Below are 13394 nucleotides of genomic sequence, written 5' to 3'. Positions count from 1 at the left end.
TGATCTGGGGTTGATTCAGTTGGTCAGGTTGAGGATCAGCAACGTTATGGGGCGATAAAATGACAACCTGAATGTACTGAATGACCAGATTATCACCCCATCAACGGATTTTTTTCTTCCCTGATCATATTGCAGGACGACTGCCAGGATTCATCGGGCTCAGATTGTGAAAGAGTGGTTGAGCGATCATGAGGAATCATTTTACACAGGAATTAACCACCACAGAGATCTGAACTTAACCCCATTGACAGTCTTTGGAATGATGAAGACGGAGTGGTTTGACTCGCCCATCAAGACGAGATCTTGGTGAAAAATTAACAACTCTGGATGGAAATACCGTACATGAGACATTGTGCAAGGCTGTTTAAAGCTAAAGGTGGTTCAACAACATATTGAAGGGTACAATTTTTTTTTGGTGTTGGGTAAGGTATGATTTAGATTTTAAAACAAAGGTGAACCCAAAAATTACAACTTGACATGTACTGTTCATTTAAACACAACGCAATTTAAGTTTAAAATTGTATAGAAAAAGAAAATCCACAGATGCAAATCAATAACGATTAAAAGAGCAGAGCGTCAGCAACGCCGCATCTGCTAATTATAACAGAGTTGCTCTTCCTGAAAACAAAAATAATTAAAAAAAAAAAACATTGAAAACTGAGGAAAGAGCAGCGATGTGTGTGACTCGTAGACAGACAGTACGTAATGGCAATAGCTCATCACCCTACAGCCAGTGAGCTAATAATAACACTGACTGTCGGGATTAGTAAAGCTTGATGATTAACACACTTCCACTTCAGAGTCAGTTTCAGCGCATGGTTTATTAACAATCATAAAAACAAAGCGTACAGTTTAAGGGTTTTTTCTAAAAACGCTACCATTTCCTCGCAAAATACCTGATAGCTCAAATTATATTGAAAGGCACAAACAATAAAAGAACAAGCAGAAGATTAAAAAGACGTAAAAACGTATGACGGGGCGGGAGTGGGGCGACGATGGTGCGATAGACCGTTCCATCCGCCCGAGTATGATCGTGATATACACACAGTTTAACTGGATTTCAGAGTCAATCACAGAAGAGGAGGGAAAAACAAAAACCCCAGGTGCCCATTTCTCAGATTGTGTTACAGCATGGAAACAAACGATGATGAATTGTCGATTGGAGAGAAAAGAAAGAAAGAAAAAAGTGCACACAATGACGTCTAAAGTGAAAGAAAAGTTTTTTTTTTTTACAAACAGCTTGTGTTAAGAGCACAGTGTGGTGCAGATTCGTCCTCCGTGTGTGATGGTGCCTGAGCTTTCGGGAATAAATACAGCGGGAAGGATACAAATCAGAATAATGGAAAAATGGGACATGGTTGAACTTTGAACTTTGAACACACACACTTTCAATGGGTTTACACTTTAGTTTTTGCTGTCAAGGTTTTGTTTTAGTGTTCCTTCTTTACAATGCTGGGAAGGGGGGGAACAACAAAACAAAAAACACCCAAGATCCACCTTACCGTATAAAAAGGGAACAAACTCGTGCACGTGTGTGAGCGTACATGTTTTTAATATACTACTCAAGACCAAAATGTCCCCACAAGGATAGTAAAATCCGACAATTTCGACCTTATGAGGACATTCAGCCGGTCCCCACAAGGAAATTGCTGTTGGGTTTAGGTTAGGTTGAGGTGCAGCACAGCATTATTAACTGCGATAAGAATTACGTCAATGGAAGGTCGTCACAAGGATGGTGAGACAAACGTGTGCGCGCGTGAGAACGCCACAGCTTTCTAAGCACAGAAATCTGAAATTTATTTGCATTACTAACACAACAAACCAACACGCTACTCTAAACGTATGAACGCTGGGGGTTCGAAGACGTCGCAGCAGGCACGTGCCGTTCATCGGTTACGAAGAACATCGTACGTGTTGAACACATCATCGTCAGCATGCCTTGCAGATTTCAGGGATTTATCGGGGGGTGTGGTTGTGGGACAAGGTCAGGACAGGCAACATGGGATAAATCTGAAGACCTTAAAAAAAAAAAAAATTTAAAATCACAGAATCGAGAACAGACATTGTGACGATATCGCAGGTTTTTAAAAATCACGATAAACACACACATCTCGGCACATGCCTACTTCACAGCTAATTCGAGGCACTACGATATCCGCTCACGAAGCCTCTACTTGATCGCTTTGTTCGACTTGGGCGTTAAAAAGTTTATTATATTGAGACGTCCATCCGAGGATGAAGGAGCCGGGGGGTGGGGGGTGGGGGGGGGGGGTGGCAGTCGTCATAGATCCACTGACTAAACACACTAGAAATGTACAGGTGATTTTCTTCTGGGTTTTTTTTTTTTTTTATGTTGTACAGTATCAGGACGTCCTCCTTCTTCATCCCACACTATGTGCATTTTCTCCTGATGCTGAAAGTCCTGTCCTCCGGTCGACATCTGACGCTTCACTCGCTCACGTTCTGGAGTCTATTGTTCGTTCGTTCGTTTACCACTCAGCGTCTCCGATGGCTTTGGAAAAAACAAAATCGCGTCCGTTCAGATTCATGATCCCGTCTTTCAGGTGGAATTTCCATTTGTTCTTACTTCTGTGGATCTGCAGGTGGAAAAAAAATAAATAAATCAATCTTAACCAGCTTCCAAGATTTAATGATCTCATGGGCATTTCCTGCGTTACCCACAGTCCCGTTTGATGACCTGCTGATCACGGTGCTTTCAGCTAAAGTCATTTCCAACCTCAGAAATCCTCCTCAACTGGGAACTCGAGACGGTCTTAACATTAAACCCAGCAGCATTTCTTATCGTTAAAAGGAGTTACACTAAATCTACCAATCTGCCATGGTGCTACTTGGAGGCACAGTCATGCGTTTCATCCTCCTTACCTGCTTTACTTACCTCTTCTATTCCATCTAACCCCTCTGGCTTTACAAATAATCAAGTGGTTCTCTCCACACTTAAAATTTGGTATCAGTTTAGGAAGCACTTCATATTTAAGTCAGCATCTACATTAGCTCCTTTACTGAAGAATCATTTATTTCAACCTCCGCTTACAGATTCAACCTTTCTCGCATGGCATAATAAAGGCCTGAAATGTTTTACAGACCTTTACAAGGATGGTATTTTTCGCAGCTTTATAGATCTCTCAAAAGAATTTCATCTCCCACCTTCTCATCTCTTTCGATACTTTCAAATTAGACACTGCGCTAAAGCTTTGTTTCCAGTTTTTCCTTCCTCACCGCCTACTCTACACTGGGAGGTGTTTTTAAACCGCGATCCACTTCAAAAATCATTTATTTCTAAAGTTTATAACGAACTTCTTTCTGTTAATTGCTCACCAGTTACTAAAGTTAAGACTGCCTGGGAAGATGAACTGGATTTAAACTTGGAGGATGACTGGTGGGACACTGCTCTTAAGAAAACTCACACAAGCTCATCCTGTGCTCGTCTCACACTTATACAGTTTAAAGTACTGTTTAGAGTCCATTTTTCCAAAGCTCGATTGTCTCAGATCTATCCCAGTATTGCTGACAAATGCGACAAATGTCATGCCTCATCCTGCAATTTAACCCATATGTTCTACTCTCGTCCGCTACTCTCTTGCTTCTGGTTGAATTTTGATACCATGTCTAAAATACGATCAGTGACCATAAAAGTCTCCCCCCATGTTGCCATATTCGGGCTCCCAGAGGACCATAACCGGTTTACCTCTCATCAATTGGATATTTTAGCTTTTACTTCCTTACTGGCAAGACGCCGCCTTCTACTCCACTGGAAGTCAACTAAAGCTCCCTCGAGTCGTCAGTGGCTCAATGACGTCATGTCTTTTCTAAAGTTGGAAAAGATCAGATATTCAGTGAACGGTAACTCAGCTAAATTTTATAACAAGTGGCTTCCCTTTCTTACATTCTTCCACTCTCTCCAGTCTCTGCCCCCTAACTGACGGACCCTCTCGCTCCCTTTCTTTTTTTTCCCTTCCCTTTTGGTTTTATTTGTACTGTGCAGCTTTAATATTTAATTATTACATAATAGAATTTCGTTATCAATTATTTTTTTTTTGTATTGTGTAATGTTCTTGTTTGTATGAAAAAAAATCCTAATAAAAATATTAAAAAAAGTTACACGTAACCACCTTTACACGTAACACGTGTAAACACCTTTAACTTACAGCCATGTGAAAAAACAAGTACGCCCCACGGAAACCGCAGACCCCCGACACATTTAAACAAGCAAACGTTTCCGTCTGATACAGCGCCTCCAGATAAAGGTGATGTACACCAACAAACAAAATTAACATTTTACTCATTTTCATAATTAATTTGCGCTAGCAGGGCTGACGAATTGTTACTCTCACTCAGGATTAGTGCTGCCGCGATTAGTCGACCATAAAAAAATGGTCGACTGGAGTTTTTTTTAGTCGATGCCTTTTTTTTTTTTTTTTGTTGGCCTGTCAATTGCCTATTTATTTTTGGTCTTCAGTCTCAAACGGCTCGTCCGACTTCCGGTAATCCCGCTCCACACCACTAGTTTTGATGTGCGCACCCCACCGGTCAAACTGGCTCCCTTTCGCTCTCCCATTATGATCTTCCTTTACCGTCGGTTCTGGTTTTGAGCACGCCTTGACATGAAAATGGCAGCGGCAAGTGACTGATGAATCAAGGACGGGATGGCGACTTCTAACGTTACGAAAAGACCAAAAGCATCGAAAGTATGGGAATACTTTAGGGCAGCTGGTGATCGAGTGGTTTGTACACTGTAAGACTTCGTTGGCTCATCACGGGAGCGCATCCACGATGCACGAGCACCTTAAAAGGAAACACACAGGAGCTGCTGAGGATGCTTCAGAAAAGGAAAAGACGACGCGAGTAGCCTAACATTATGATTACCGTTTACACGCCTAGCTAGCGTGATCTATTGATAGGATTATACTTTGGAGAATAGTAGTTTTATAGCCTGGGAAATCCCATGCTGCTTTGCACAATTGTTCCGATCTGAAAAGACAGCATGGAAACTATGGTCTAAAGGCTCGCCTGAGTTAGGGAGCCAATCAGAGAGTGGGGAGGGGTGGAAAGACGGTGACGCGTACTACTCGACAAACAGAAGCTTGTAGTTTATTTGGGACTGTTTACGGATCACATTTAACATGGCGGCGAGCGATACGAACCAAACTTTCGAGCAAGCTTTAGACACTGTTCTGAATTAGTCTGGTTAACACCAGACCATATCACAAGTGAAATAAGTTCGGTGCCATTGTTTTCCTATTTTTGTTTTGCCTTCTCTTTCTCTTTCCTTCTCTTCTTCGCCGCTCTAACTACGTCACCGGGTACAACTGCCATGATTGGCCATGGGCTACGTATACGCCAAATGATAGACATTCGCAACGTCCAATAAACGGCCATTGACAATCGTAAACCACACCTCCCCTACGAGAAATTCAATAGGTGGATTCCAGACCATATTTCACTTGTGATATGGCCTGGTGTTAACCAGACTAGCAGTTTTATAGTGGAAGATGCGGAAGCCGAGAGAGGCCCTTCATATAATCTTTTTTTATTAGGGCCCGAGCCCTATAGGGCGAAGGCCCTATTGTTCTTGTAAGAGTTCACTATTATTATTCTTCCGTCTTCTTCTTCTTCTTCTTCTTTATTTTTCTCCGCTGTTGGGCCATTTTCGGGGCGCTTGCCATGGGCGAAAACGCACCAAATTTGGCACCAGTTCCGAGAATTGCGACCGCTACTCAGAACCAAAGGCCAAAACTTGGCCGGGGCTCAGGGCCTCTATAGCACCCCCTAAGTCGTTGTGATTTTGGCCTCCCGCATTAAGGTGCCTGGGTGCCGTGTAGTTTGTAGTAGTGGCATGCCATTTGGTACGCATATGTATCTCACTAAGCCGGACAAAAATGTAATGCCAATGCATTAGCCACGCCCAACAGGAAGTGAGGTAATTTCACTTTTGTGCGAAATGCATGGCCACGAATACGGCGCAACTCCTCCTTGCCCGTTCACAGGAATGTCACCAAAATTGATACACATCATCTACAGACATGGCTGACAAAAGTTACTAAATACGTTTCACGTAGGATAAACCGTTCAGAAGTTATACGTCAATCAATTTTCACTTCAAAATTTTACATGCTTAAAAATTCATAACAAATCTTCTGATTGCTCAAAACTGCTCATACTTCACACGCAAATCACTCATTGGGCTTCTGACATGTTACCCAATTTCTGTGATATTTCGCCACTGGGGGCGCTATTTTTGGGCAAAAAATCCAATCTTTCCTCAAATTTGGTCAAACTTCACGGCCACCCTCTTACTACCTCCCATGTCATGTATACCACATTTTGGGAATTTTCGTCCATGGGGGGCACTGTTTTTGGCCGATGCAATTGCTCCAAAATGGGTTTTTGGTAAATAATTCCATAATGCTTTCCCTTCACACCACTACCTTGTGATGGTATGTTGCTGTTGTAGACACTTATTTTTCCAACTCATAATTGCTCATGTACAGCATAGCGCCACCTACTGACATGGGAAAAACAAAAAAATTTATTCTTCAAAAATCTATATCTCATCTTCTATTTACTCAATTGTCATCAAACTTCATACCCAAACTCTTCATAGCTCGCCTGACATATACGCCAAATTTTGTGCACTTTCGCCCCTGGGGGTGCTGGTTATGGCAAAAATGATATTGCAGCTTCTGATTTGTCAAACTTGGCAAGCAAACTCTTTAGAAGACCCTTATTGGGGCGCTTGCCATGGTCGACAACGCACGAAATTTGGCTCCTTTTTCTTAGACTGCCACCGCTACTGAGAACCAGAAGCCCAGATCCAGGCGGGCCTCAGGGCCTCTTTAGCGCCCCCTAAGTCGTTGTGATTTTGGCCTCCCGCATAAAGGTGCCTGGGTGCCATGTAGTTTGTAGTAGTGGCATGCCATTTGGTACGCGTATGTATCTCACTAAGCCGGACAAAAATGTAATGCCAATGCATTAGCCACGCCCAACAGGAAGTGAGGTAATTTCACTTCTGTGCGAAATGCATGGCCACGAAGACGGCACAACTCCTCCTAGGCCGTTCATAGGAATGTCACCAAAATTGATCGACATCATCTACAGACATGGCTGACAAAAGTTCCTAAATACGTTTCACGTAGGATAAGCCGTTCAGAAGTTATACGTCAATCAATTTTCAATGCAAAATTTTACATGCTTAAAAATTCATAACAAATCTTCTAATTGCTCAAAACTGCTCATACTTCACACACAAATCACTCATTGGGCTTCTGACATGCTACCCAATTTCTGTGATATTTCGCCACTGGGGGCGCTATTTTTGGGCAAATATTCCAATCTTTCCTCAAATTTGGTCAAACTTCACGGCCACCCTCTTACTACCTCCCATGTCATGTATACCACATTTTGGGAATTTTCGTCCATGGGGGGCGCTGTTTTTGGCCGACGCTATTGCTCCAAAACGGGTTTTTGGTAAATAATTCCATTATGCTTTTCCTTCACGCCACTACCTTGTGATAGTACGTTGCTGTTGTAGACACTTATTTTTCCAACTCATAATCGCTCATGTACAGCATAGCGCCACCTACTGACATGGGAAAAACCAAAACATTTATTCTTCAAAAATCAATATCTCGTCTTCTATTTACTCAATCTTGATCAAACTTGATAGGCACACTCTTAACAGGTCACCTGACATCTCTCCCAAATTTTGTGAACTTTTGCCACTGGGGGCGCTGTTTTCAGGCAACAATTTATATCTCGGCTTCTGATTGGTCAAACTTGATCAAACTTGACACAATAACTCTTCATAGGTCCCTTGACATGTATACCAAATTTGGTGAACTTTCACCACTGGGGGCGCTCATTGCGCTGTAGCAGTTGCAGGAGAGGTGTTTACAATCATGAGGCACCAGGAGTATGTTCTTTTGGTTGCCTTAAACACACATGACTTGTGGGGGATGGGTAGGCAGTCGGGAGCAAGTGTTGTAGCGTTACATACAGACTAATAGATGTCTAACAGAAGACAATCCTATGTAGCTGTAGCTTGGTGACTGATGAGGTAAATACATTAATTTGGTTGGGAAGCCATGGCATAAAATGTTCTGTCCATGACAACATCTCAGCGCACCGTGTACTCTGTGTCCAATTCTGTGCTTTGTCGCCATTGTGGGAGTAATGTCTCTTGCCGAAGAAGCTGTGGAAGGTCTTTCGCGGGGACGCATGCCCCCGCCCCCCTTGGCCGCTGGCGCGAGGGCCCGTCGAGGCCGCTTGCGGCTTTAATTCACCTTGTTATCCCGAGATAACGACATAATTACCGTATTTTTCGGACTATAAGTCGCACTTTTTTTTTAATAAGTCTGATTTGATTAAATAAAATTTGACAAAAATGAAGAATGACACTCCTCGTTGATGACTACAGCTTTTAATAACACAGATGAAAGAGCCATGGGGCGATAATAAGCCCTACCGGTAAAAATATCCTAAAAGCAAACTGATTAATGCATCAGTAATAGGCTACTAATATTAGTTATAATAATAATAATAATAATAATAATAATAATAATAATAATAATAATATGGGCTATTAGTAATAACGATAGTAATAGTATTAAAGATAGTAGTAGATATTTAAAATAATCAGACTAGGCTACTTACAGGGCAAAGGGCGCGTTATCACTGCTCAGCTGTTCGTTTATTAAATAAACAATGCAGACGCGCCGCTTATCAGATAGAATCACAGATTCTATGGATAGAATAACCCTTCAAAAAAGTGCGACTTGTAGTCCGGTGCGATGTATGTATGTTTTTTTTTCGTCCTCATAATGCATTTTTTGGCTGATGCGACTTAAACTCCGGAGCGACGTATAGTCCGAAAAATACGGTAATTCAGGATCTCGAGTAAACACCACAACACAACTAATTCAAGATCTCAAAAAAAACAAAATTACTTCATGATCGAGAAAACAGCTGAGATTTCTAGCAGAGCTGCGCCCCCTGTGGGTCAGACAACGAAGACTTAGAAATTGGCGGACATGTAACAGAGCAGAAATGGCTTTTTACGATGCCTTGAGAGAGAGATTATCCCTTATTAAAAGACTTAATGCAATCTCTCCCTGTGTCAACCCCTGATCAAAATATTGCCTTATGAGGTGATCGATTATTCCAGACATTCTAATGACCAAAGTTGCGTCTATACAGAATGAGAAATAGCCCCAAAGTCAGCATATCACAAGTCTCTTGGCGCACCTGAATGAACCATTTCTCAGCTGTTTACTTGAGATCACGGAATAACGGTTTTGTTTTCTCGAGATCCTGAATTAATTATGTCGTTATCTCGGGATAACAAGGTGAATAAAAAAAGGATTATATGAAGGGCCTCTCGCGGCTTCCGCAGGAAGACATTCTCCCATTTTATTGCATTTTATTTTATTTATTAAATATTTAATTTATGTTATGTTTACTTTTTACTTTGGTACAAGTGACATTTTATGTTTTGGCCCTTGAGTTACATTCAAAATAAAAAGAACTCGAATGAAACAGCAAATCGCTTGATTTTTTTGGAAATTAGTCGTTAAGATTAGTCGACTAGTCGAAAGATTAGTCGTGAGAAAATTAGTCGTTAGTGGCAGCACTACTCAGGATCTTTCAACTTTATTATTTGTATTATTCTCGTAATGTTTTTAGGACGCCATTTCTCCCTCAGGTTTCAACCAGTCACCAAGTTCTGCTGTTGCATGCTGAGATGCTTTTCTGCTCACCACGGCTGTAAAGAGTGATTATAGGAGTTCCTGTATCCTTGCTGGCAAAAAAAAAAGCTCGAAACACGAATCTGTCCATTTTCTGATCTCGGACCCTTTCACCATCGAGGCATTTGTTTCCACCCACAGAACTGTCGCTCGCTCACTCGGCGTTTTTTGTTTTCTGCACCATTCTGTGTAAACTCGAGAGACTGTTGTGTGTGAAAACCCCAGCAGTGTCTGATTATAATTTCATCAGAGTAAATTCTGCATTAAAATGACTAAATAAGCAAATGCCGTTACAGTCCATGAAACATAGGAAGTATGAGAAGAAAACAGTAAATCAGAAAGCTGCACACGTAAAGCCAATTACGTAACTTGCGTTGGACTGATGGAAATCCTTGCGCGTGCAGTGAAGTGCAGCCAGCAGCAGGTAATGGCGCGCAGCCTATCGGCTTTACTGTTTTCTTCTCATACTTATACTTCCTGTTTCATGGACTGTAACGGCATTTGCTTATTTAGTAATTTTAATGCAGAATTTACTCTGATGAAATTATAATCAGACACTCCAACGCCCCCCCCCAAAAAAAAATTTGTCGGATCTGCACAATTCACACAAGCCCCCCAGACAGCCGTGAAAAAGGCGGCATCCGCCAAAAGGTGCGCCGTTTGCATCCATGATTAAAAAGCTACGCTAGCGAGAACAATGTCTCGCTGTGACGTCAGCATGGGATGCTAACTTCTCCTGGGAATACAGCGACAAGTTAGCGCAAGATTCCCTGCACACACCTTATCATACTGACACACGACGACGTTCTCGGTGTCGAACAGCTCCTGATCCTCCTCATCGCTCACGTCGTCGCCGCTGTTCAGAGGCTCCTGCAAGAACAAAGTGTGACCGTGAGATAAACTGTGTGTGTTTACAAACATGAGCAAAATCCCAGACGCCAACTACAACCTTCAGACCAATCCGAGTCACAGTTCCCAAATTAATAAAACACACACACACACCTCCTCCACTTGTCCGTCCTCTCCTCCGTCTTTGTCCTTGTCCTCATCTTCATCCTCGTCGTATTCATCCTCCTCATCCTCGTCGTCCTCTGACGACGTGTCTCCAGCTCCGTCCACCTGGAGCATCATGGGAGCTTGTGGCTGCTGCTGCTGAGGCTGCTGCGCTGCTGTCTGTGGCTGCGCTGGAGTTTGTGTGTGTGTTTGGGGCTGCGTTTGTGTTTGAGTCTGTCCTTGAGCCATGGTTGCCTGCATCACCTGAAACACACACACACACACACACGATTCTAAAATGTTGATTAGTTGTTAATTACCTGTAGTAACATACTTCAGAACAGGAACTAACTTCTTTCACTAGGGCTGGGTAAAAAAAAAAAAAAAAATCGATTTTGGATCGATTTCATTTAAATTTCGCACTATCGATTCACAGGGCATGAGATCGAGGGTTTTTTTTTTTTTTCCACAACACAATCTCGTGTGTTGTGTGATTTTCCTCCCTCAGCCGTCTCGTGCGTGATGACGCAGCTGCGCAGTCGTACGTCGTGACGTTCAAGCACGCACACAAAATGGCCGAGGCCAGAGCCATGGCAGGGAAAACGCTGCTCGGCGAGCCGTCTCAAATGAAATCTGCCGTGTGGAATCGTTTCAAATTTAAAACAACGGACGAAGAGCTTGATAAAACCAAGGTAGTTTGCAAAACTTTTTTAATTACAGGAAGATAAGACAGTTTTGTTTACAGTTACGTATGAACCGTCAAATTTACAAAATAAAAAGAACTCAAATGAAACCGCAATCGCTTGATTTTCTTGGAAAGTCGTCGTTAAGATTAGTCGACTAATCGAAAAATTAGTCGAAAGATTCGTCGTTGGTGGCAGCACTACTCAAGATCTTTCAACTTTATTATTTGTATTATTCTCGTAATGTTTTTAGGACGCCATTTCTCCCTCAGGTTTCAACCAGTCACCAAAGTTCTGCTGTTGCATGCTGAGATGCTTTTCTGCTCACCACGGCTGTAAAGAGTGATTATAGGAGTTCCTGTATCCTTGCTGGCAAAAAAAAAAAAAAAAAAAGCTCGAAACACGAATCTGTCCGTTTTCTGATCTCGGACCCTTTCACCATCGAGGCGTTTGCTTCCACCCACAGAACTGTCGCTCGCTCACTCGGTGTATTTTGCAACGTATTGTATGGAGATATTTACATTATTTAAGAGCGGACTGAATTGATTCAGACTGAATCGAATCGTGATTAATCAATTTAAAACCCTAAGAATCGAAATCGAATCGATCTAGGAAATTGACTGATACCCAGCCCCATCTTTCACAAACATTAACTGTAACTAGAAATGGATAAAAAGTAATGATGCATTGTTCATAAATAAAAGGAAGATCAAATGTTTGCTGTGGTATGATAGGAATTTAAAAAAAAAAAAAAAACCGCACAACACACTTCAGGGCACGCTGCTGTAGGAAAATAAACACGGGTGTGTGTAGAGTGTGAGGAGACCTGAGTGTTCTGCTGCACTTTATTAGGCGTGAGGACGATCTGCTGGGGCTGAATGATCACACCGGTCTGCTGAGGAAGACCACCCTGCAGCGGGGCCAGCACCTACACACACACACACACCTTATTAACGAAGTATCTCAGGTTTTGCAGTTGCACACATCACCGTCCCATCTATTACATTTTATTTATACCATCATTTAATAACATATGTATGTATGTGTGTGTGTGTGTGTGTGTGTGTGTGTGTGTGTGTGTGTGTGTGTACGTACCTGCTGTATAACCGGAGCCTGCACCCCACTGGTCTGGATCTGGGGCAGGACCTGCTGCTGCACCATGATGGGCTGCTGAGGCTGAATGAGGTACTGAGCTCCATTAGCAGTTCTCAGCACCTGTAGGATCTGACCTGAACAAACATGCGCGCGCACACACTTACTTTGAGGCTTTGCATGTATTAAAGCGACTAAAATTCCAAAGCGTAAAACCTGGAACTGAACCAACCCCCAAAAACTGGCTAGATGTTTGCTCTGCCCCCTAGTGGACACCTTTTTACTCCTTGCATTACATAAACGCTTACAGGACGAACGATGCTTCAAAATATCTTCTTGCTTTGAAACCAGTCACCATTAGCAATTGCTCTTTTTTTTTTTTTTAGTTGACTTTACATCAGTTTTATCACACAAGCACAACAGCAGCATCAGAAATTCAACTCCGTTCAAGTTTAGCGCGCGAGAATGTGCAACAGTGAAAGTCCACACAATCAACTTCGTGTCTGATTTTTACAAAAGTTAGAAAATATGTTCAATAAGAAACCACAAAAAAGTGCAAACTTGTGTCCGGATTACGTCGGGGGGGACAGGAGCGCCGGTACACAGCGCGGACACTGGAGACTCCTTCCACACACATTTCTCCTTAAAGAAAACCTCACCATATCAACAGTTACACACATTTTTATTCCATCTATCGTCACTGGTGCGTCTGCTGTACACGTCAGAACGAGTGCATTAATATACAGAATAAACCTGTAATTTAAAGCTGCATCGCTGTTAAAGCAAATCAATTAACCAAAATTTTCTGACCAATCAGGATCCAAAACACTCCGGTATAGGATTTTTTTTTTTTAAATCTTCGTAC

At 42.2% G+C, this 13394-nt stretch overlaps 1 protein-coding gene across 1 annotated transcript in view; it reads right to left on the bottom strand.

Annotated features, from left to right (window-relative positions):
* Nucleotides 1–802: 802 nt before the first annotated feature.
* Nucleotides 803–13394, bottom strand: part of gtf2a1 (general transcription factor IIA, 1) — a 41791-nt gene continuing 29199 nt past the window's right edge. The window contains exons 6-10 of the mRNA XM_060916271.1: nt 12533–12666; nt 12264–12365; nt 10764–11018; nt 10542–10631; nt 803–2597 (exon numbers count right to left, since the gene is read on the bottom strand). Coding sequence (XP_060772254.1) covers nt 2490–2597; nt 10542–10631; nt 10764–11018; nt 12264–12365; nt 12533–12666 — 689 coding nt within the window. The 3' untranslated portion in view covers nt 803–2489. The remainder of the gene's footprint in view (nt 2598–10541; nt 10632–10763; nt 11019–12263; nt 12366–12532; nt 12667–13394) is intronic.

Source organism: Neoarius graeffei, chromosome 3 (genome assembly GCF_027579695.1).
Source record: "Neoarius graeffei isolate fNeoGra1 chromosome 3, fNeoGra1.pri, whole genome shotgun sequence".
Taxonomy (NCBI): Eukaryota; Metazoa; Chordata; class Actinopteri; order Siluriformes; family Ariidae; genus Neoarius; species Neoarius graeffei.
Note: the sequence above shows the minus strand (reverse complement) of the source record. Positions and strands in the feature narration are given on the sequence as shown.